Here is a 23,198-nt window from a genome sequence, read left to right as displayed (position 1 = left end):
CCTTCTTTACAACCGTTAGCAGATAAACCATCTTCCCTTTAAAACGCCACTTTTGCCTAAGCGTTCATATTCAAATTCCTCCAATCAAGCTCCATGGCTCCGCCTCCCCGCTACGCCTATCCCCATTGGCTGCCGACTGTCGCGGACATTGGTTGTCAACGGTTCTCAGCGAGGAGGGGACCCAAGAAGGGAGGGGGGTGGACCGGACTCCCTCCGTTCTAACGGGCCTGATTGGGTAGCCGGGGTTCTAAAGGGGTGTGGCTGATCTTGACCGAGGGTTATAAAATCGTTGGTTGCTCAGGGGCCACCCTCATTGAAAGTGAGGGTGGCAGAGTTGAGTTGGGGGGGGGTCGCCTCACAGAGGGGAAGAAGTAGGGGGGGTGGCGGGGAAATTATCATAAAAATATACATTTGCAAACTTCCTAAACAAGAAGATCCGGCATCCATTCAGTGGGGACTGTCTGAACCCCCAAGTCAATTCAGGATAGGTTCCTGATCAGAAGGAATCTTTAACTATCGATTAAGGCGCGTATGTGAGCCCTCCAAAGATCAGGGTAAATCGCGCTACTTTGCAACCTCTGTGCAGACCCAACACAATGGTGAGTGGCTTTTAGTGCTGCGTGTCCCCTTTCCTTGCCCACTTGTTTGAAGTTTCTGCTCGGTCTCGGGGACTCCCCAGAACTTGGGTGGGTTTAGGTGGGTAACTTTCGGGATGTGAGTAAACCTTAAAAGGATGGTGAACTTAAAACTCTTTCCCAAAAACAGAATCTGGAGAGCTTACATGGTTGTGCTGCGCAGGCACAAGTGTAAGTGCAAAAAACCAGTAGCATGGAGTGAGTGTCTTTCTGTTGCCTGAGTTCTACTGCTACTAACTAGGGACCAAAATCAAATTGCTTTTTGCAAGATTTTTCTGGAGTGTGATCTTTGGGCTTGGAGCATTAGATTTCCTACCCTGAAAATGTGTGAACTGTTATCAAAGTTCTATTTTGGAACAGGATGGTGTCTCTCCGTACTTCTCAGTACTGTATATTGCATGTTAAATTGAGTCAATGATTGTAGGGTGGGATATAAATAATACGGTAGTATTGCAGGAAGTTGGACCCAAATATTGCATTTTGAGTGTGGCCTGGCCTTCAGCCTTTCTGAATGTTCAGTTAAAATTTTAAATCTCTGCAGCTTAAGTTGCTTGAAGAAGGTTAAAGTTTGGTTTAGACACTGTGGAGCGTCCATGAAGTATGTCACATTTCAAACCAATGTTTCAGATTACTTTGCTTCTTTATTTCTTTGTTCTAACTTTATTGCCCCCTCCAGGCTCTTCTCCTGAAACATGAAGTGTGGCATATCTTATGGTTAATTCTTACGAAAACTTATTTTCTGGAGACTAGAGGATATTTTAAAAAACCACTAATACTTATACAGGAAAGTAGATTTCTAACCACTAACAACATAAATAAGCTTGGTTTTTCTGGAATGCAGTGCTATTGGAAGCACAGTTTCTAGCACATCTTTATGATACACAATATCTGGATTGATAAATGTTAAAGTGGTGTGCATTTTTCTTTTTGTTTGACAGGCTTCTAAGTAGGTGCACGTTTTCTTCCTGCCAGATATGAGAAGATGCCTCTTTTCTCAAAGAGGAATATTCCATATTTGTCAACTTTTTCACTCACATTTAGCACAGTAAATGTGGATTGCAGTAATCAAAGCTGTGAATTTTAGTGGTTTCATTAACAATACTGTTTTCAGATCAGTCTTTTAAAAGTCTTTTGCTCTGATTTCAGCCATTTAGGCCTTTAGCTCTCTTCAGTGCACAGTTGTGTTTGTGTGCACTGTTCCGCATATCCTTTCAAATATTTTCTCTCTGTATTTGAATCTGCACAGTCTCTGGTCTTTTGCATGCTTTAAAGCAGGGGTCTTCAAACCTGGCCCTTTTATGACTTGTGGACTTCAATTCCCAGAATTCCTCAGCGTGCCTGGCTGAGGAATTCTGGGAGTTGAAGTCCACAAATCATAAAAGGGCCAAGTTTGAAGACCCCTGCTTTAAAGTGTATTTAAATTTGGCCTTTTCTCAAGGAGTCAGACTTGGTAAGTAGTATATGGGAGTGGGGGGAGGCACTGAAGATTGAAGATAGCTGTGGGTGAGGTCAGAACTAAGATTCTCTGCTAACTTCATCTCCGCATTCAGATTTCATTGAACAGTTTTTTTAAGTGTGTACAAAAAGGTGTGTGTGAGTGGGGGGGAAATGAAGCATTTTTCTTGTACAGGTAGTCTTATTTAGCATCCACAATTTGGCCCAGCAGCTTGGTCGTTAAGCAAAGCAGCTAAGTGAAACCATGACCATGCTTACAATTTTATTTCAACTTTTCGTTGCTTTACAGATTTGAGTAGTAAATGCAAGGATTGATCATAAAGTAATTTTGTCATCACTGTCCCAACTGAACTGTTACTAAACGAGGACTAACTTTAATTTAAAAAGTTTTCTTGGCTTATGTAGGCAAACTGAGAATGTTAGGATAGGAAACCACAACAATCTTGCCTAAATCCTTTGTATTCTTGCTGGAGTCTTGCGGTTGCTCCCAAGAGACAGCATTCTTATAACATCCAAAATTATTCTACTTCTGTTTATACACCTCAGAAGTCACTTACATTAGACAGGTGCAGTCACTTCTACCATCATTGGTTATAGATTGTTGTACTGTAACATATTTTTTTTTATAGTTGGTCTCTTGAGGAGAATCAGATTTTGTGGGCACAAAAGCTTCCTAAGGAAAACAGTAGCTTTATGGAGCATCCTTTTCAAGTGTCAAACTCTGTATTAAGGTACTGGGTAATTAGTAATTCAAGGCCCCAAAATGTGTGCAGCTCTATTTACACTTCTGCAAAGGGGTATTTTGATGTACCACCCACAGTTGTTATATTGTAGCCAAGGTTTCTCACCATTCCACCATCAGGTGTAATAGGTTTTTGTGGCCTATGATAGTGAATTATTGTGGCATTAAAGAAAGATATAAAAAGGGAGGCCCGTGACAGAAATTAACCACGGCAGGTCTTCAAATGGAAGTAGCAAATTCTTACAGGGAAAGCAGAAACATCATGGTACAGAAGGCCCTGCTCCTTTCCATACATTATTTTTGTTTTAAAAAAAAACACTCTAATTTTTAGAATTAAACTACTACTCAACGTGGCTTGCCATTGAACATTTTAAAAGAGAAATACAGTTACCGGTATATTTCAGATGTCAAAAACATGTCGTTCATCTTGATTTGCCAGAAAAGTTAAAAATGCCAATTTTTGAAATATTTATTTGAGATTGTAGAAATGATAGTGAAATACAGCTGGACGTACCTATAGTGTAAGGGGAGAACTGGGGTTTTTCTATAGTCTGATGTCACAAAGTACAAGAAGTTTCTCTTAGTAACTTGTCCATTGTATATTGTCCATCAGTGCAATCCCTTGAATTCTTTGTCATCTTCTGGTGATTACATATAGACGACAAGTGTCCCAAAATTTAGTACAGGTAGTCCTCAACTTATGACTACAAATGAGCCAAAAATTACCTGTTGTCAAGTGAGACATTTGTTAAATGAATTTTGCCCCATTTTATGACCTCTCTTCCCTCAGTTGTTAAGTGAATCACTGCAGTTAATAAGTTAGTAACCCGGTCGTTAAGTGGATCTGGCTTCCCCATTGACTTTGCTTGTCAGAAGGTTGCAAAAGGTGATGACCTGATCTTGGGACATAGCAGTGGTCATAAATATCAACCAGTTGCCAAGCATCTGAATTTTGATCACATGATCATGGGGATACTGGAAAGGTCATAACTTAAAAACGGTCATAAGTCAGTTTTTTCAGTGCTTTTGTAACTTTGAACGGTCACTAAATGAACTGTTGTAAGCCGAGGACTACCTGTAAGCGGTGAAGCTTCTGTAGATGTTACAGAGTTTTGACCACTACTCAGTGCAAGGTGCAAGACAATTTTCTTTTCCCTCATGGCTGCAATTCAATTTTGCATGGTTGGCAGTGTGACACACGGATGCCTTAAGGCAGGGGTCTTCAAACTTGGCAACTTTAAGATTTGTGGACTTCAACTCCCAGAATTCCTCAGCCAGCCACGGCTGGCTGAGGAATTCTGGGAGTTGAAGTCCACAAGTCTTAAAGTTGCCAAATTTGGAGACCCCTGACTTAGGTTCTACAACACTTTCAGGTGCTTGTGGAACCTAGCAATAAGCCTTTCAAGTTTTTATATTTAAAATTGTTTTTTAAAAGTTTTACAAGTCTTGGAAGTGAGATGTTGAACATTTTTAAAAAAAAAACTATGCAAAATCACGGGAGGAATTCTAGTGCCTGGAAAAGGTGGCTGATTATGAATACTCTGTATTTGCTTGAGGAGGGATGTGCAAAATATTTGTCATTTGAAACAAAAGTCATTTTGCATTCAAAATGAGCTCAAAAACACTTTCCAAGTGATAGCCTGCCTGTTTCAAACATTAATTATTACGCAAAATAGGGTGCTTCAAATTGTTTTGTCCATTACTGTATGTGCCATCCCCTCCCACACCCTTTAGCCTCATGGACATCCCAAGAGGGGAATAACAAATTGTTTATGATCATTGATTAGTAAGATAGATTAAGTTCAGAATAGGTAATTGGCACAAGAATTTTTTTTGAAACTTTGCTCTGCTTCTAATCCAACACTTTAATGCAAGAATAGGGTGCAATTCTGCAGCCTGGCAAGCAGCCACTTGAAGACATGGAATGGGCAAGTGTAGCAGTAATGGGCTATCTTACTGCAGACCTGTGCAACACGTGGTGATCTCATCACCAAAACAACTTTTTGCTGGCCACCTATAACACAACACCTCCTGGACACACCTCCTTTCCAAGCATTGGCATCTTACTGATTATGTCATTATCAGGAGAAAAGAGAGGCAGAGTCACCAGGACCAGGTGTGGTGCCAAACGTTGGACAGACCACAGGCTCATTATCTCCAAAATGAAGCTCCGTATCCAATCCAAGCGGTGATCACTAGGAAGCAAGGCCATGAAGAGTACTAATGGGTCCAGGATTAAGAACCCCAGGACAGCTTCAGCACTGGCTGAAGACTTAGAAACTAAGCTTGCTGATCTACAAATTGCTGGCATTGTTGAGGTTCAATGAGAAAGATGAAGAGGTTATAGCAGTGATGGCAAACCTTTTAGAGACTGAGTGCCCAAAACTGCCCCGCCCACCCTCAGGGCCACTCACCGCAGCAGATCGCCACGGCGGCCCAGCAGCACCATGGTGGCCACGCTTTCCAGCCATGCCCCACAGCATCATCTCCGTGTGACGGGGCGTGAGGGCGGAGTCTTGTCCCCGCTGCCCAGCTGCCATGTCCTTGGCTGCACTGCTCTGCGCGGGCCGCACCTGGGGGCGACTGCTCTGGAAGGGCTGCTGGTGAGGAGGAGGCTGGGGGGGGGGGCAATGGCACGCGTGCCATAGGTTTGCCGTTACTGGGTTATAGGCTTTACTTCTTGAAAAGCATCACCTTTGTCCTGTCTATCAGAACAACTTGTCATCGGCTGCCAAGAAAAATCCCTTTACCAGTGTTTGTAGGATAGTCCAGAATTAGCCACCTAAAATGCAAGATGTCTGGCTGAGTACCAAGGCAGACAAAGTATAGGGATATGCTGATGAAAACAACTTGAAATGGTTCTGCGAAGGCCTTTACACTGTCTACAGATGTCAGTCTCAGGAGTTTGTCCCTCCTCAGTAAAAGGTAAAACTCATTACAGGTAGTCCTCGATTTACAACCACAATTGAGCCCAGCGTTTTTGTTGCTGAGTGAAACTTGTTAAGTGATGTTTGCCCCATTTTACAACCCACAGTTGTTAAGTGAATCACTGCAGTGGTTAAAGTAGTAACATGGTTGTTAAGTGAATCTGGCCTCGCCATTGACTTTGCTTGTCAGACGGTCGTAAATGCGGATCACATGATCCTGGGACACTGCAACCGTCATAAATATGAGTCAATTTCCAAGTGTTCAAATTTTGATAACGTGACCAAGGGGATGCTGCAATGGTTGTCACTCTGAAAAACAGTCATAAGTCACTTTTTTTTAGTGCCGTTGTAACTTTGAACAGTCACTAAACGAACTGTTGGAAGTTGAGGTTTACCTGTGTAGAGACGGCTCAGATCTTGCAGAGATGAGCTGAACACTAGAACCATCCTCAGTTCATTGTCCACTTATAGTGATATGATAGACAGGATCCCCAAGGTTGACGTCAACAGCTTCATGGATGACCTACAGTAGTAACTGAAGTTACAGAAGTGTCAGCCAGCTTTCCATTGACAAACACCACACCTGCAGAGGTATACAAGGTCAGTGGTCCTCTATTTATAGAGAAAATCAATGAGATAGTTGAGTATTTGGACGTAAGGATCCATTCCTCAGGAAGTACAATGCACCCATTGTACACTTCCACAAGAGGAAAGGTAATTGACAAGTATGTGACAACCGCTGAGGAATCTTGCTGCTCCGGCCAGAAGCTATGTTACCAACATCGGGAGCAGAATCATGTATTCTGTGCAACACTTTGTTGGCCTCATGAAAGCCTTTAATACTGTCAGCTGCCAAGGCTGTGGAGGATCATGGCAGAGTTTAGCAGCCCCACCATATTTATTCAGATACAGATAGTCCTCAGTTTATGACCAGTTGCTTAGCTACCATTTGAAATTCTAACTGACCAATCTGGGGGTTACTGGATTCAAAGTTTTGACAGCTCTCTCCCTTCTCTAAAGCAGGGGTCTTCAAACTTGGCAACTTTAAGACTTGTGGACTTCAACTCCCAGAATTCCTCAGCCAGGCTGGCTGGCTGAGGATTTCTGGTAGTTGAAGTCCACAAGTCTTAAAATAGCCATGGTTGGACATCCCCTGGTCTAGAGCAAATCAACCACCAGGTCTACATACTGCTGATGAGCCAATGGGCAGTTCACATCATGCCAAATTAGGGCATACTCAAGCAACTCCTTTTTTTGCAGAACTCTCTTGCTCAGCTGGAGGGCAGGCAGAAAGTAACAAAGATACAATAAAGGCTACCCTGAACTTCTTTGAGATAGAACCACCCACACCCAGGAACACAAAATCGTTCTGCCTGGCATGGCCTCATATAACATCAGCTGCACAGGTCTAGAGCCACCAGTGTACAACTACAGGGACTGCACATGTTTGCCCAACATGTGCCAGGACATTGTGCCCTTATTAACCTGATCGGTCATCTTTGGACGTCCCATACTTAATGTGATTAATGGTGTTGAAGTCTTTATTGGTAACAATGCACAAAGAACAACTGAACACTGATCACAAACTGGCTTTCCTTTGCCAACCTGTTCTTTTGGGAAAATAACGTTACAGTGATTATTACTATTAATTAGTGTTCCTACTGCTTTATTACCGTATTTACAGCTAGTCCTAAACTTAAAACTGTTCATTTAGTGACTGCTTGAAGTTAAAACGGCACTGGAAAAGCGGTTTATGACCATTGTAGCATCCCCACGGTCATGTGATCAAAATTCAGATGCTTGGCAACTGACTCACATTTATGACCGTTGCAGTCTCTCAGAATCATGTGATCACCTTTTGTGACCACCTGACAAAGTCAACTGGGAAGCCAGATTTACTTAAACCATGTTACTAACTTAACAACTGCAGTCGTACATTGAACCACTGTGGCAAGAAAGGTTGTGAAATGGGCCAAATTCACTTAACTGTCTCACTTGTGGTCCTAAGTCAAGGGCTACTTGTATTTAGTAGATTTATGGCCACCATTTTAAACTAGTTTGGGTGACTTACAACAAATGCTTCAGTACCATCCAATAATATATATTCTCTTTTTTATTCAGTCCTTTTAAAACAGTTACAGCTTAGTGACTTATGTTTCTTGGTGCACAAACTGTTTTAACCTTTTGACCTGAAGCGTGGACCATGATAGAGGGATCTGTGCATTAGCAAAGCCCCAGGGGCTTAAGAAATATATAGCCTATCCATCATTAGAAATTCTGTTCGCATCTTGGTTTGAAGTTTGGATAGACTTTTTTGGGATTTCATGGATTACAAACCAGGGATGTCAAATTGATGGGAAATACTGATTCTGGGCCATCTATGCAAGCATATGAATCGCTTCCCGTTCTCTTCATATAATTAGATGTTTAATTGCTATTTAGAATGAGGTATTAGCACTCTTTTGCATCAGTGTATTTTTAAACTTTTCATTCTGTCTTAATGAAAAGTAAACTCCATCTAAAACACCCATGCATAGTTTTCTTGTTAATTATACTGAAACAAGGGCTTCCAATTACAAGAGGCTACTAATTCTTGCTTGCTGGAATGAGCAGGTGAGCTCCATAATTAAAAGTTTGTTTAAGGTTGCATGTGGATATTGACCCGTGTTATAAGATGTGTGGTGCAATTTAATAGGTAAAAAAGGGCTCCTGGGGTTTGGAGGTGGTAATAGTTTAAAAGTACCGTATATACTTGAGTATAAGCCGAATTTTTCAGCCCACTTTTTGGGCTGAAAAATTCCACTTCGGCTTATACTCCAGTCAACAAAAAAACTTACCGAGGACTTGTGCGCGGCCGAGGCTTTGGTGCTTCCGGGATCGCGCGCACCTCTCCCAAGCCACCGCCGTCCGAGACCTGCCGAAGTTTGGGGAGGTTTGGGGAGGTGCGCGCGCACCTCCCCCAAACCTCCCCAAACGTCGGCAGGTCTCCGTTCCTCCTGCCGACATTTGGGGAGGTTTGGGCGCCTCCCCAAACCTCCCCAGGTCTCCGTTCCTCCACGCAGACCTGCCGACGTTTGGGGAGGTTTGGGCGCCTCCCCAAACCTCCCCAAACGTCGGCAGGTCTCCGTTCCGCCTGCCGACGTTTGGGGAGGTTTGGGCGCCTCCCCAAACCTCCCCAGGTCTCCGTTCCTCCGCGCAGACCTGCCGACGTTTGGGGAGGTTTGGGCGCCTCCCCAAACCTCCCCAAACGTCGGCAGGTCTCCGTTCCTCCTGCCGACGTTTGGGGAGGTTTGGGCGCCTCCCCAAACCTCCCCAGGTCTCCGTTCCTCCGCGCAGACCTGCCGACGTTTGGGGAGGTTTGGGCGCCTCCCCAAACCTCCCCAAACGTCGGCAGGTCTCCGTTCCTCCTGCCGACGTTTGGGGAGGTTTGGGCGCCTCCCCAAACCTCCCCAGGTCTCCGTTCCTCCGCACAGACCTGCCGACGTTTGGGGAGGTTTGGGCGCCTCCCCAAACCTCCCAAAACGTCGGCAGGTCTCCGTTCCTCCTGCCGACGTTTGGGGAGGTTTGGGCGCCTCCCCAAACCTCCCCAGGTCTCCGTTCCTCTGCGCAGACCTGCCGACGTTTGGGGAGGTTTGGGCACCTCCCCAAACCTCCCAAAACGTCGGCAGGTCTCCGTTCCTCCTGCCGACGTTTGGGGAGGTTTGGGCGCCTCCCCAAACCTCCCCAGGTCTCCGTTCCTCCTGCCGACGTTTGGGGAGGTTTGGGCACCTCCCCAAACCTCCCCAGGTCTCCGTTCCTCCGCGCAAACCTCCCCAAACGTTGGCAGGTCTCCGTTCCTCCTGCCGACGTTTGGGGAGGTTTGGGCGCCTCCCCAAACCTCCCCAGGTCTCCGTTCCTCCGCGCAGACCTGCCGACGTTTGGGGAGGTTTGGGCGCCTCCCCAAACCTCCCCAAACGTCGGCAGGTCTCCGTTCCTCCTGCCGACGTTTGGGGAGGTTTGGGCGCCTCCCCAAACCTCCCCAGGTCTCCGTTCCTTCGCGCAGACCTGCCGACGTTTGGGGAGGTTTGGGCGCCTCCCCAAACCTCCCCAAACGTCGGCAGGTCTCCGTTCCTCCTGCCGACGTTTGGGGAGGTTTGGGCACCTCCCCAAACCTCCCCAGGTCTCCGTTCCTCCGCGCAGACCTGCCGACGTTTGGGGAGGCGCCCAAACCTCCCCAAACGTCGGCAGGTGTCCGTTCCTCCGCGCCCTGCCTGCCTGCTTCTTTCCGCTGTGGAAAGAAGCAGGCAGGCAGGGTGCGGAGGAACGGAGACCCGGGGAGGTTTGGGGAGGCGCCCAAACCTCCCCAAACGTCGGCAGGTGTCCGTTCCTCCGCGCCCTGCCTGCCTGCTTCTTTCCGCTGTGGAAAGAAGCAGGCAGGCAGGGCGCGGAGGAACGGAGACCCGGCGACGTTTGGGGAGGCGCCCAAACCTCCCCAAACGTCGGCAGGTGTCCGTTCCTCCGCGCCCTGCCTGCCTGCTTCTTTCCGCTGTGGAAAGAAGCAGGCAGGCAGGGCGCGGAGGAACGGAGACCCGGCGACGTTTGGGGAGGTTTGGGGAGGCGCCCAAACCTCCCCAAACGTCGGCAGGTGTCCGTTCCTCCGCGCCCTGCCTGCCTGCTTCTTTCCGCTGTGGAAAGAAGCAGGCAGGCAGGGCGCGGAGGAACGGAGACCCGGCGACGTTTGGGGAGGCGCCCAAACCTCCCCAAACGTCGCCGGGTCTCCGTTCCTCCGCGCCCTGCCTGCCTGCTTCTTTCCGCTGCGGAAAGAAGCAGGCAGGCAGGGCGCAGAGGTCCGGAGACCTGCCGACGTTTGGGGAGGTGCGCGCGCACCTCCCCAAACCTCCCCAAACTTCGGCAGGTCTCCGGACGGCGGCGGCTTGGGAGAGGTGCGCGCGATCCTGGAAGCACCGAAGCAAGTCCTCGGTAAGCTCCGGGCGGTCACTTGCTTCGCGTCTCCTGAGGGAAGGGGGGGCGACTGGAGCGGGCGTGTTTCCTCGCCTGCTGGGCGCCGCGATTTGCCCGGGGAACGCGCGGGCCCCGAATGGCAGCGTGGAGCGAGGAAGCTGACAGCCAGGGCTTCCCCGAGAGCCGCGGCCACACAGGGTATTCCTGTGTATTCAGGCTTGCAAAATGGCGGATCGAGCCTCTGCTGGCGGCAGAGGCTTGCAGAACGGTGGATCGGCTTATATTCGAGTCAACAACTTTTTCCAGTTTTTGGGGGTGAAATTGTGGGTCTCGGCTTATACTCGAGTCGGCTTATACTCAAGTATATACGGTAAGCTGTTCATAAATAAATTTTGCCTTTCACATATAAATGGTCCTTGACTTAGAACCGTAATTGAGCCTGGAATTATGGTTGTCAGTCCTGCTGGTTGTTAAGTGGGTTGCCACATGATGGCACCTGATTTTACAACCTTTTTTTTGAGGCAGTTGTTAAACAAATGCAGTTTAAAGTGAATGCCGCTATTGTTAAGCAAATCCATTGTCCGCAATGTGTGGGGGTTTTTTTTGGTTGTTTTGTTTTTGCTGGAAACCATACTGATTTCTAGCAAAAAAAAAAAAAACATCGTAAAACGTGATCATGTTTTGGGTCCCTGCAAATGACTGGTTGCCATCAGAACACTGAATCTGGGTCATAAGTAGGTCTGTCATAACTTTGAATGGTCACTAAGTGAGTAGTCGTAAATTGAGGACCACCTGTATCGGGCATATTGCTGCTGAGTGTTGGTAGGAAAAAAAATGCACATTGGAAATGGACGTGCCCTATTTCACAAGTTATTTGGAACTACTAGATGGAAAACGAAATGGCCGTGCACTTTGCTGCTTGGATGGGCTGGATCAGGGTTTCAAAAGTGAAGCACTCTGATTCTTAACCCAAAATTACAGGCGTGTGGGAGGCAACATTTTTCCTAACATACTTAAAGAGATGCAACTCTGGGGATAAGATTTATTTTATTTATTTATTTATTTATTTATTTTTATTACATTTATATCCCGCCCTTCTCCGAAGACTCAGGGCGGCTTACAAGCTTAGCAGTAGCCTTCATTCTATGTATATGCCTGCTTGTTAGGGCTTTCACACACACCCCAAGCGGCATTATTACAAAGTCAGCTTAATTGCCCCCAACAATCTGGGTCCTCATTTTACCTACCTCGGAAGGATGGAAGGCTGAGTCAACCTTGAGCCTGGTGGGACTCGAACCTGCACTAATTGCAGGCAGCTGGTGTTACTTAAGGAGGCATTAGCCCTCTGCTAAGACAGTGGTCTTCTGACTGGGATATGACGCTGCTGAAATGGAGCCTTTCTCTCCCCCCTCTCTCATTTTCTGCACCTCTTTCTCTGTTTCTTTTTTCTTGCAATAATAATATGATGATCATGATGTCAGAAGGGACCTTGGAGGTCATCTAGTCCAACCCCCTGCTCGGGCAGGAAACCCTATACCATTTCAGACAAATGGCTGTCCAGTCTCTTCTTAAAAACTTCCAGTGTTGGAGAATTCACCACTTCTGGAGGCAGGTTGTTCCACTGGTTAATTGTTCTAACTGTCAGGAAGTTTCTCCTTAGTTCTAGGTTGCTTCTCTCCTTGGTTAGTTTCCATCCGTTGCTTCTTGTCCTGCCTTCGGGCGCTTTGGAGAATAGCTTGACTGCCTCTTCTTTGTGGCAGCCCCTGAGATATTGGAACACTCCTATCACGTCACCCCTCGCCCTTCTCTTCATTAAACTAGACATACCCAATTCCAGCAACCGTTCCTTGTATGTTTTAGCCTCCAGACCTCTGATCATCTTAGTTGCTCTTCTCTGCACTCTTTCTAGAGTCTCAACATCTTTTTTACATCGTGGTGACCAAAACTGGATGCAGTAGACAGTTGGAGTTGAGAATGTACTCTTGACAGAGAGTCAATTTCTGAATTTAATCCAAGGTTGCAGGCTGCCTATTCCTATCTTAGATAGACAAGGAACCCAGGACAGGTATTTCCAGGTATCCGTTGTAATAAGTGAGTCTTATTTCTATTGAAATGGGTTTCTTCTTTCTACCATCTAGCCGTGGAGGCTCTGGAATCTGTTGATCTCACTTAAATGGTTTTCCTTTTTATTCCTGAGTCAGCCTTAACTCCTTCAAAAGTTGTAATGGACAAAAATCCACATCCTAGAGAACTATCTTTAGAGGGTGCGTATGACGAAAGATAAAACGAAACATTTACTTGAGAAGATAATTTTAAAAGTATGCTTTGATCATTTAGATCAAAGCCTATAGACATTTGAATTATTAAAATGTAGATTTAAAAAATATATATCTGTACAAGCTTCAAAGTATTCTTTGAAGAAGACGTTGCTGGCCCAACTCTTATTAAGGCCAGAGTAAAGATATTACAGTGTCATGGAAAGTTGTCTTTCTTTTGTGTTAGTGTTTTGGTCAGTGCTGTTTGGAGCGTTTTGACCCCTGCTGTATCCAGTAAGATATTCTTTTAGAGAAGATGCCCATCCTTTCTTTTAGTCTCCCATCTCTTCCCCAATTTCTCTCTTTCAGAATTCCAATGTTGAAAACCTGCCTCCACATGTGATCCGGCTGGTCTACAAGGAAGTCTCCACTCTAACATCAGATCCACCCGAGGGCATCAAGGTGTTCCCCAATGAGGAGGACATTACAGATGTGCAGGTCACCATTGAAGGACCTGGTGAGAGAGGTTTACTTGAAGAAGGTTCATCTTTGGGAATTTCTTCTCAGTGTTGCATCTCAAGATTGAACTGTAGGTGATGCTGCTGCTGCTCTAGTCAAAGAATCATACCGGAGAAGGCAGCCCGTCTTGAATTATTGGTCAGTAGGAAGGAAAAAGTTAGAGGTTGGAAATGTGAGCCTTACTCGAGAAGATATTCCTCATACAGATATATGACTATAATGGAGCCTGGCCATTGTGGTTGCAACTCATGTTGATTTTTAAAGGGGAGTCAGTCACATAGCAAACCTGATTTTGCTTTCTTTTTTTGTGGCAGCCACTGAGCAAATCCATGGTGGTTACGTGAATGCCACAGTCATTGAGTGAACCATTGGTTCACCGTTGGTTTTGCTAAAAAACCAGAAGTAAGTGCTGGTTTTTTTTTTAGCAAAGCTGCTGTAAAAGGTGATCATGTGATCCCAGGATGTGGTCTGGTTGCCGAATGCCCAAAGTGTAGTCCTCATCGGAACTGATCATAAGTCGAGTGATAAGGAAACCCACCACCCCCTTTTTTTCTTCTTCTTCTTCTTCTTCTTCCCTTTGTAGAAGGAACTCCTTACTCTGGTGGCCTCTTCCGCATGAAGCTGATTCTCGGCAAAGACTTCCCTGCCAGTCCACCAAAAGGCTACTTCCTGACCAAAATCTTCCACCCCAATGTGGGTGCCAATGGGGAGATCTGTGTCAACGTGCTCAAGAAAGACTGGAAAGCAGAACTGGGCATCCGACATGTCCTGCTGGTAGGTTGTGGTTTTTAACTGGGTAGATCCCAGGATGGTAGATAGTGGACCCCCCCCCCCCCAAAGTGATTGTTTTATTCTTCTTAGTACCTGGGCAGAAACCCACAGGGCTACATGTACACGTAGTCCTCAATTTACTATCATAATTTAACCCAGAATTGTTTTGCCAGTTGTTAAGTGGGCCATTATGTGACCAATCTGATTTTAGGACACTTTTCGTGGTGGTCTTTAAGTGAATCACCATGGTCATTAAATGAACCCATAAATACTGATTTTCAGCAAAAAATGGTAAATTGTCCCATGACTGCAGCATGCTGCAATCTTGTAAATGTGGACCAGTTGCTCTGTGCCCAAAATCTATCTGTCTGTCTCTATCTATCTGTCTGTCTGCCTGCCTGTCTATCTAATCATCTATATCAGGGCTTTTCAACCAGTGGTACGGGTACCACCTGTGGTACATTGGCACCTGGCAGGTGGTACGCGACCATCCTAGAAAAGTGGTAGCGGGGGAGGGGAATGAGCTGAACCGGTGGCAGCACCACACAAGCCTGAGTGAGAGATGGCTGAAGCTGCAGGGCTGTCAGGGCTCAGCGGAAGTGCCAGGATCAGTGCTTCTTCGGGGCTGTCAGGGCTCAGCGGAAGCACCAGGATCAGCGCCAGGCTCCAGCTGGAGCTCGGCGCTGATCCTGCCACTTCTGCTGAGCCCAGAAGAAGCAGCGATTAGATGGAATGTTGCAGCATCCCCAGGGTCTTGTGATTTACATTCAGATGCTTGGCAACTGATTCACATTTATGACGGTCACAGTGTCCCAGGGTCATGTGAAGTGACCAAAACCTGCTGCAACCACCCAGCAGACTAGGGGAATAAAAACCAAACATCCCCCACCCCACCCCCGCTGCCAATCCTCAACAGAAATGCTCACAACAATGAAAACCTCAGACAGGAGGAAGAGCGCCGCCGGGGGGGGGGCAGGCAGGTGTCTTGCTCGGCTGTGGCTTGGGGGGGGGCACTTTTTTCAGTGCCATTGTAACTTCGAACAGTCACTAAGCAAACTCTTTCCTTTTTTTGGTCATCAAGTTTTTGACACCTTGCTAGGTGACTGGTGGTACTCAGATGTTGCCCTATCCTAAAAGTGGTACAATGGGTGAAAAGGTTGAAAATCCCTGATTTATATCAGTGAATGTACCTACCTGGCCTATAGTCCCCAAACTGGCTCTCAGTGTGCCAGCAAATTTTACACAAAAATATCGCAGTATCTGTCTGTGTATCTGTCTACTCAAAACAAAGTGGATCATGCAGCAAGACAGTGACCCAAAAGCATCTAGTCTCCTTGGTGGAGCAGTGGGCTAATGCCTCCTTAAGTAACACCAGCTGCCTGCAATTAGTGCAGGTTCGCATCCCACCAGGCTCAAGGTTGACTCAGCCTTCCATCCTTCCGAGGTAGGTAAAATGAGGACCCAGATTGTTGTGGGCAATTAAGCTGACTTTGTAATAATGCCACTGGGGGTGTGTGAAAGCCCTAATAAGCAGGCATATACATAGAATGAAGGCTACTGCTAAGCTTGTAAGCCGCCCTGAGTCTTCGGAGAAGGGCGGGATATACCGGTAAATGGAATAAAAATAAAAATAAAATAAATAAATATAGTCAGAGTTAAAAGATGTATAAAGTAAATAGTTTGGAAAGTCTTGGCCTTCTTTGTTTGTTGTTTAGTAAATTTATATGACTAGCCCTCTCATATACATGACTCTGGATGGCTAACAATTAAAATCAATAGAAAGAAAGCAAATAGCGACCAATGATATAAAACCTAAGTGACAGAATCCTATAGAAATGCGGAAGGATCTGAAGCATGGAATTCATGTGAAGATGCCCACAGACATCCCTAACTTGAAGTGTTCTGTGAGGAGGAATGGGCTGAAATTCTTCCAAACCAGTGTGCAGGACTGATTGACAGCTATTGAAAACATTTCACTGCAGTTATTGCTGCTCAAGGAGACCCACATTATTACTGAGAGAAAAGTTCACAAACCTTTGCCACACGCCAAAATGTAGCTTTGAATTATTTTTATGAATAAATGGACAAGTGCTGTTTGGATATTTTAGTTGGGTTTTCTTTTATCTAGTTTTTGTAATTTGCGTGGAGAACAGCATATCTTAGGTCATACTTACATAGAAATAGATGAAAATTCAAAAGGGTTTGCAAATGTTTGAATTTGTAAATGTGTGACTTTCTTCAAAATAGCTCACGGAAAGATTTGGAATGAGCTGTTGAGGAAAATTTTTTTTCCAAAACTATAAAGCTAGTCCTTGAGTTACAATGGTTCATTTAGTGACCACTCAAAGTTACAATGGCACTGAAAAAAGTGACTTATAGCAATAGCACTTACGCTTATATACCGCTTCATAGTGCTTTACAGCCCTCTCTAAGCGGTTTATAGAGTCACCATATTGTCCCCAACAATCTGTGACCTCATTCTACCGACCTCGGAGTGATGGAAGGCCAAGTCAGCCTTGAGCTGGTAAGAATCAAACTGCTGGCAGCTGGCAGTCAACACAAGTAGCCTAGAGTAGACTTATGCCCGTTTTTCACACTTGACAACCGTTGCAGCATTCCCCCACAGTCAGGTGATCAAAATTCAGATGCTTGCCCACTCATGTTTATGATGGTTGCAGTGTTGTGGGATCACGTGATCCCTTTTGCAACCTTCTGGCAAGTAAAGTCAATGGGGGGGGGAAGCCAGATTCACTTAACAACCATGTTACTAACTTAACTGCAGTGATTCACTTAACAACATAAAATGGGGCAGAATTGACTTAGCAACTATCTCACCAAGTAACAGCAATATTGGGCTCCGTTGTGGTCGTAAGTCAAGGGACAACCTATATTTTAATTTTTCCCCCCAAAAAAGTGTACAGCAGAACGGTCCTTTTTTAATTCAAGGAGTTTCAGGAGGCAGAAATGATATTCTGCTTTGCCCACTTTGTTTCCAGATGCAAAAGCAGAGAGAGGGTGTTCAGTATTTACACACAGCTATGTCGAAGAAATGAAAAAGGAGGACAAGGTTGCATGCAGAAAGAAGGACTTCAAATCACTTAGAAAGCATTTTAGTTAAGAGACTTTGTATTACTGGATTAATTTATAAGATGCATTCTGGTTAATTTCTATGCTGGTCTGGTACAGCTTTGACTTTAAGAAGAGTAAGTGGTCTTACACATCACAAAATGGTGCTTCCGAGCTTTGGTAATTTGTAGATATGTTTGCATTTAATTAAACACTTTAAAAGGCACATGAACAATCAACTATAAATTTGGAAGTCATTTGTAAACTGCCAGGCATCCCTTGGAAATTCAGTGGTCTACAAATGTAATAAATAAAGGAAAATCAATAGTCATTGGTGAACTCCATTAAGAACAGCCAGCACAGTTTGCAAAGCTTAATTCCTTATTTTTCCTACTGCCAGTGTGCAGCAAGAGGGGGGTGGGTTAAAAAGCCGTATTTTGTCCTCATCCAGCTTTTCTCCTGCTGCTTCCAGCACACCTTTCCAACTCCTGAGTTTTCAGTTCTAAAGTCCCGGAGCTGAATCTGAAACATGGCTTGGGGCCCTGGGATGGTGCTACTGTCTGCAAAACGGGAATGTGTGACCACCGAAGGCTTGGGTTCAAATTTCAGGATTGAAAACAGTAGCGTTGTAGAAGTCACGATGCTTCTTGCACTTGATAAGGCAAGAGAGATAAGCGGGCTGGTTCGAAACCAGTCAGAACTGAAGAAGCTTCTTGGATGAGAAGCGAAACGTGTACTAGGGAAAAAAAACAACAAAGTCCAGTTGCCTTTTGAATAAGCATCTTTGGGACAACTCTGACCTGGATGACTGAGAATCTCCATAGGCATTTAGCTGGTTTGAAAAGCTTTCCATTGATTGAGTTTTCTGGATAAAAGGAAGCTTACAGGTCAAAGAGTCTCCGAGGATTGGGGTGAAAACTGCACGATCGTGGGCACAGTGTTGTGATTGAAGTCCTGCCCTTTGTGTATATGTGTACATCACAGATTTTTTTTCTCAAAGGGACAGAGGTTCAATCACAGTGTTTCACCTGCCATCTTGCAGATTTTGACTCTTCCCACCACTGATGCCTCTGCGTGTGGGCTTAACGCCTTAGCCATTGATCTACCATGTTAGCTCTGTTTTCTGAAGTGAAGTGCACTTTCCTCACAAACAGAGATCGATTCTGGAAGGGTAATGCACTTGTGAAAATGGGCTGTCTTGTTCCTATAGCTCTGTTTTTATTCTGCAGAACCAAAAGACGGAGCTAAAAAAGTTGGAATGTTTTATCTTTTTTAACTATTGATTTTTTATTATTTGCATGGGGGACGTTGTTTTATAGGGGGAATGGAAACATTTTAAATGTGAAATTGTGTACCCTTTATATATAAAATCGAGCAATTGGATTACATTACTGTACATGGCTGTGTGTCCCAATTATGCTACTGAGATAAACCTTGTTCCAAGAGAACAAAATGGAGTAACGAATAGTATGTCATAGAAATTTAAGGCTCTGAGATGGAGAAAAAACATACAGCTAAACGTATTTTATACCAATACATCTCTATGCTATTTTATCTTTGAAAATCACTACATCCATACAGTGCTTTATACGTTGCCTTAAACCTCCCAGCTTTGTCTTTTTAGAGTTCTTATCGACTCCTCCTAGCTATGACTTCCTTAAACTTTCTTTTCCTCTCCACTCAAACTTCCTTCACGTACATTGGGATCTTGTTACTCGGGTGCTTTGAAACATCAAATTTGGTACTCAGTGCATTTTGACGTGAAAATTTTGTCCCCAAACTCATCGTTTGTTTGGTGCTCAATGCTCAAGCTAGAACTTGTCAGTGTTGGCTGGCTGCCTTGTGACTCACTACATTATTCCTTATGGGGCAAATGTGTTTGGTATGCATAGTTTTTGGTAGTCACGGCACCTCTGGAACCAATTAATGATGAGTACCAAAGTACCACTGTACTTATTTTGTGATTTCATCTTCATTCCTCTGGTATCACTAAACCAGTTCAGTGTACTTCATTCTTACAGATCACTCCACATCTAGTCTTGATGCTATCTCTTGGTCAACCACATACACACTCCCATTGCATCCAACTTTTATGTTTCTGCGCTTCCGTACAATAAAAATGAGCAGAAACGCACTCCAAGCGATCATTTTCACTTCTTTTTATCAAACCTTCGTTCCTGGCAACTGGACAAATAGTATCCACTACTTTACGGTCAGCATTCAAAAGACTTCACATTTCTCCCAACTGTGTCCTCATCTTCAGTAAACATTGTATCAAATTGGGCGAATTCATCTTGCTTGCTCGTGGTTCTTTTTTTTTTTAACCGTTTAAGAATGACCTGCAATAATTTGCCTTATTTTTCTTGTCAAACATAACTGTCTTGGTTTTGGAGGCATTGATTTTAGATCAGACTCCTTGGAGTGCCATGCGGCTTTCAAGCCTTTGTTGCAGATCAATTGTTCTTAGCCACCCAGGTGGCCTTGTCTGCCAACAAAAGCGCACGTACATCCACACCCGCAGCCAATACGCCTCTTAAGTGTTGCCATAAGCGTGCCTTGTGTATTCATTTATAAACACATTGAGAACTGTAGCTTTATTGCAGTTGCTATGATTTGCTGAAAGAGAAAGATCTGCTAGTTCTCAACAGTTCATTTAGTGACTGTTCAAGGTTACAGCGTCACTGGAAAAAAGTGACTTATGACCATTTTTCACACGCAACGACCGTTGCAGATACCCCATGGTCACGTGATCAAAATTCAACGCCTTGCAACTGACACATGTTAATGACTGTTGCAGTGTCCCGGGATCACACGATCATCGCCTTTTGCGATCTTCTGACAAGCAAAGTCAGTGGGGAAGCCAGATTCCCTTAACAACCGTGCGACTAATTTGACCGCCGCAGTGATTCACTTCAACACTGTGGCAAGAAAAATCACTGTCAAATGGGGCAAAATTCACTTTTAACAACTGTCTCAACTTAGCAACAGAAATTTTGAGCTCACCTGGGGTTGTAAGTCAAGGACGACCTGTATAAAGCTGCATTGTGCTTCCCCCAGCGTCTAGAGTTTTGTATTGTTTGTGACCAAAGCCTATTATGTCTCTTCTCCGTTCCTTCAGGAGACTGGAGAAAAAAACCTCTTCGGTTGGGGAGGCAGAAGGAAATAAACTCATCAAGGGTGGAAGTTAGTCTAGCCCAGGGGTAGGCAACCTCGGCTCTTTTATGACTTGTGGACTTCAACTCCCAGAATTCCTGAGCCAGCCATGCTAAAGAGAAATGGAGAGGTTTCCATGCTGGCTCAGGAATTCTGGGAGTTGAAGTCCACAAGTCATAAAAGAGCCAAGGTTGCCTACCCCTGGTCCAGTGCTTGGAGAGAATGGGAGACTTGCCATCTTCCCCTGGCCCTGAATGTCTTGAGTTCTGTCTGATGATTCCTCCCACTTCCCCAAGGTGCTTTTTCAAAAGGTGCGCCTGGAGTTTGTTTTCCCTGGAAAACATTTTGCTTCTCATCCAAGAAACTTCTTCAGCTCTGACTAACCTCTTGTTTGGGGCAGCCATTAAGCAAATCTGTGATCATTTGTATGAATGCCACCAGGAAAAACAAAAGCCCAGTTGCAAGAACGCCTTTGGGGACAAGCATGACCTGGATGACTGAGAACCTCTATAGACATGCCTCCCTCTTGTAACTGTGATTTCCTTATTTTGCTCTTGCTCCAGACCATCAAGTGTTTGCTGATCCATCCCAACCCGGAATCCGCCCTGAATGAGGAGGCAGGGCGCCTCCTGCTGGAGAACTATGAGGAGTACGCCTCCCGAGCTCGGCTCCTAACCGAGATTCATGCCCAGCCCTCTGGCTTGCATACCAAGAACCCTGCTGAGCCTTGCTCTTCTTCGGCAGGTGCCTCCGGGGAGGGTCCCATGGCCAAGAAACACGCAGGTGACAGAGACAAGAAACTGGCTTCCAAGAAGAAGACTGACAAGAAGCGAGCTCTCCGGCGGCTTTAGGGGATGGGGTGAGGTTGGGGTGTGAGGGTGTGAAACAGGCGTGTTGTGGGCATTGGGGGTTCCATAGTACATTTTCAATCTCTCCTCTCTCTTCCTCTGCCATCTTCACTTGGAGACTGCAGTCCAACTTTGTCTTACCCTTGTCGGATTTTTCTTCTTTTCAGTCTTTAAGTTATTTAAATTATAAAAGCAGAAAAATCTATTAAATGCCTTTGTTTTCTAAGGAAGGCTCTTACATGTACGGTTGTGCCATCATATGAAGCTGGGTGGGGGAGCATGTTGAGGGTATCTGGTTCCCCTCCTTAAAATGAAGGCCTTCTGGAAGACCCAAAAGTCAGAACTCGGTGGAGGTGGGAAGAGGTACCTGTGCTTTTTGGAAGAAAAAAACCTGCTGTTTTCATTTTAAGGGAAGAAAACATCAAGGAGGGGAATAGGTCTGGTTTATAAAACTACAAGGGAAGGGTACTATGACTTCTTAGAGTTTCGTGTCACTTTATAAAATGGCTTCATATCAGAAAAGGGAAATATTTCCTCACGTAATACCTGAATCACAAGTTTGTTGTCGACATGCTTTTCAGACGTGGACATGATGGCAGGTATCTTTATATAGAAGGGAGAATTATGTGTCTTTGCGACCGGTCACAATGAGACTCTTGACGTTTAGGGGTTGTGTAGATCTAGAATGTTCAGGTAAGGGAAAGCTGGAATGACTGTTCTGGGAAACATCTGTATGGCAGCTTGCTGGAACTGAGCTATCTCAGTTTGTTGAAGGGTAAGTTCGTGCATTTAAAACATGGGTGTCCTAAGCAAAGAAGATGGTCACTTTAGTGCAAGTGATTTTTATGATCGCCCTTGGACTTTCTGAGAAATGGCTGGCCAGAATTTCACACTTAACAACGTTAACTTGCAATGATTTAAGATAATTTGAGAACTTGCTGGCCACAGAGGTGCAGTTCTGTGCCAAGGGTTCAGGACAAGATGAGCAGATAGGCCTATAAAACAATTGATGTTCCTATTTGCCCCATCCAGTCAGCACTGAACAACATCAGGTAATGTATTCTGCTTGGAAATCTAATATTTATTTTTACAGTATTTCTGTGTCCATTCAGTACTCAACAATTCAGACCCTTCAGCATTGCCTACAAGTGCCATCACAGAGCGACTCAAAATCTGCTTGCCTTTATCATTTTATGACCTAGTTTTTAATTGATGCTTAAAAACTTTTATATAAATATTTTGTGGAGTTTTCCCAAAGCAGTAAGTCCATCAAAGATTTTTTTAAAAAAACCTATTACTTTTTTTGAAATAAATATCACATATAAATGGAAACAAATCAATAAAATTAGAATTTCAGTACCATTTATTCAAAATAAAGCGGAGTGTGCAGGTTTAGGGTGCCGATTCTTTTGAAATGGAATAGTTTTTATTTTATTTATTTTATTTTATTTTATTACATTTATATACCGCCCTTTCCCTGAGGACTCAGGGCGGTTTACAGGGAGTTAAAAATCAGCAATACAAAAGTTAAAAACCAATTTAAAAAAGATTAAACTACCCCTGTGCAATTAAAAAACCCCAATTAAAATAAATTTCTCCTCAGCCTGGGCCCGAGAGCTCGAAGAGCCAGGTGTTCAGGCCCCAGCGGAATGATCGGAGGTTGGGGGCAGTCCTCAGCTCCACTGGCAGCTGGTTCCAGAGGGCAGGCGCCCCCACTGAGAAGGCCCTATCCCTGGGTGTCACCCGCCGGCAATCTCTTACCGGTGGGACCCTGAGCAGACCCTCCCTGTGGGAGCGCACTGGGCGAAGGGCATTTGATGCCGGCAGCAGGTGTTCCCTCAAATACCCCGGACCCAGGCCATGTAGGGCTTTATAGGTGATAACCT

At 44.9% G+C, this 23,198-nt stretch overlaps 1 protein-coding gene across 1 annotated transcript; it reads left to right on the top strand.

Moving 5' to 3' along the window:
• The first annotated feature begins 392 nt into the window (after window positions 1-392).
• LOC308677346 (ubiquitin-conjugating enzyme E2 S) lies at window positions 393-22,041 on the top strand. The gene is made up of 4 exons (XM_081343616.1): window positions 393-599; window positions 13,325-13,472; window positions 14,058-14,248; window positions 21,028-22,041. Exons 1-4 carry the CDS (start codon window positions 597-599, stop codon window positions 21,313-21,315), a joined length of 630 nt encoding a protein of 209 aa, XP_081199742.1. The 5' UTR covers window positions 393-596; the 3' UTR covers window positions 21,316-22,041.
• The last annotated feature ends 1,157 nt before the right edge of the window (window positions 22,042-23,198 follow it).

The sequence above is a fragment of the Vipera berus genome (assembly GCF_964194415.1).
Source record: "Vipera berus genome assembly, chromosome: Z".
Classification (NCBI taxonomy): Eukaryota; Metazoa; Chordata; class Lepidosauria; order Squamata; family Viperidae; genus Vipera; species Vipera berus.
The sequence above is the reverse complement of the archived record's forward strand: the minus strand, read 5'-3'. Positions and strand labels throughout refer to the sequence as shown.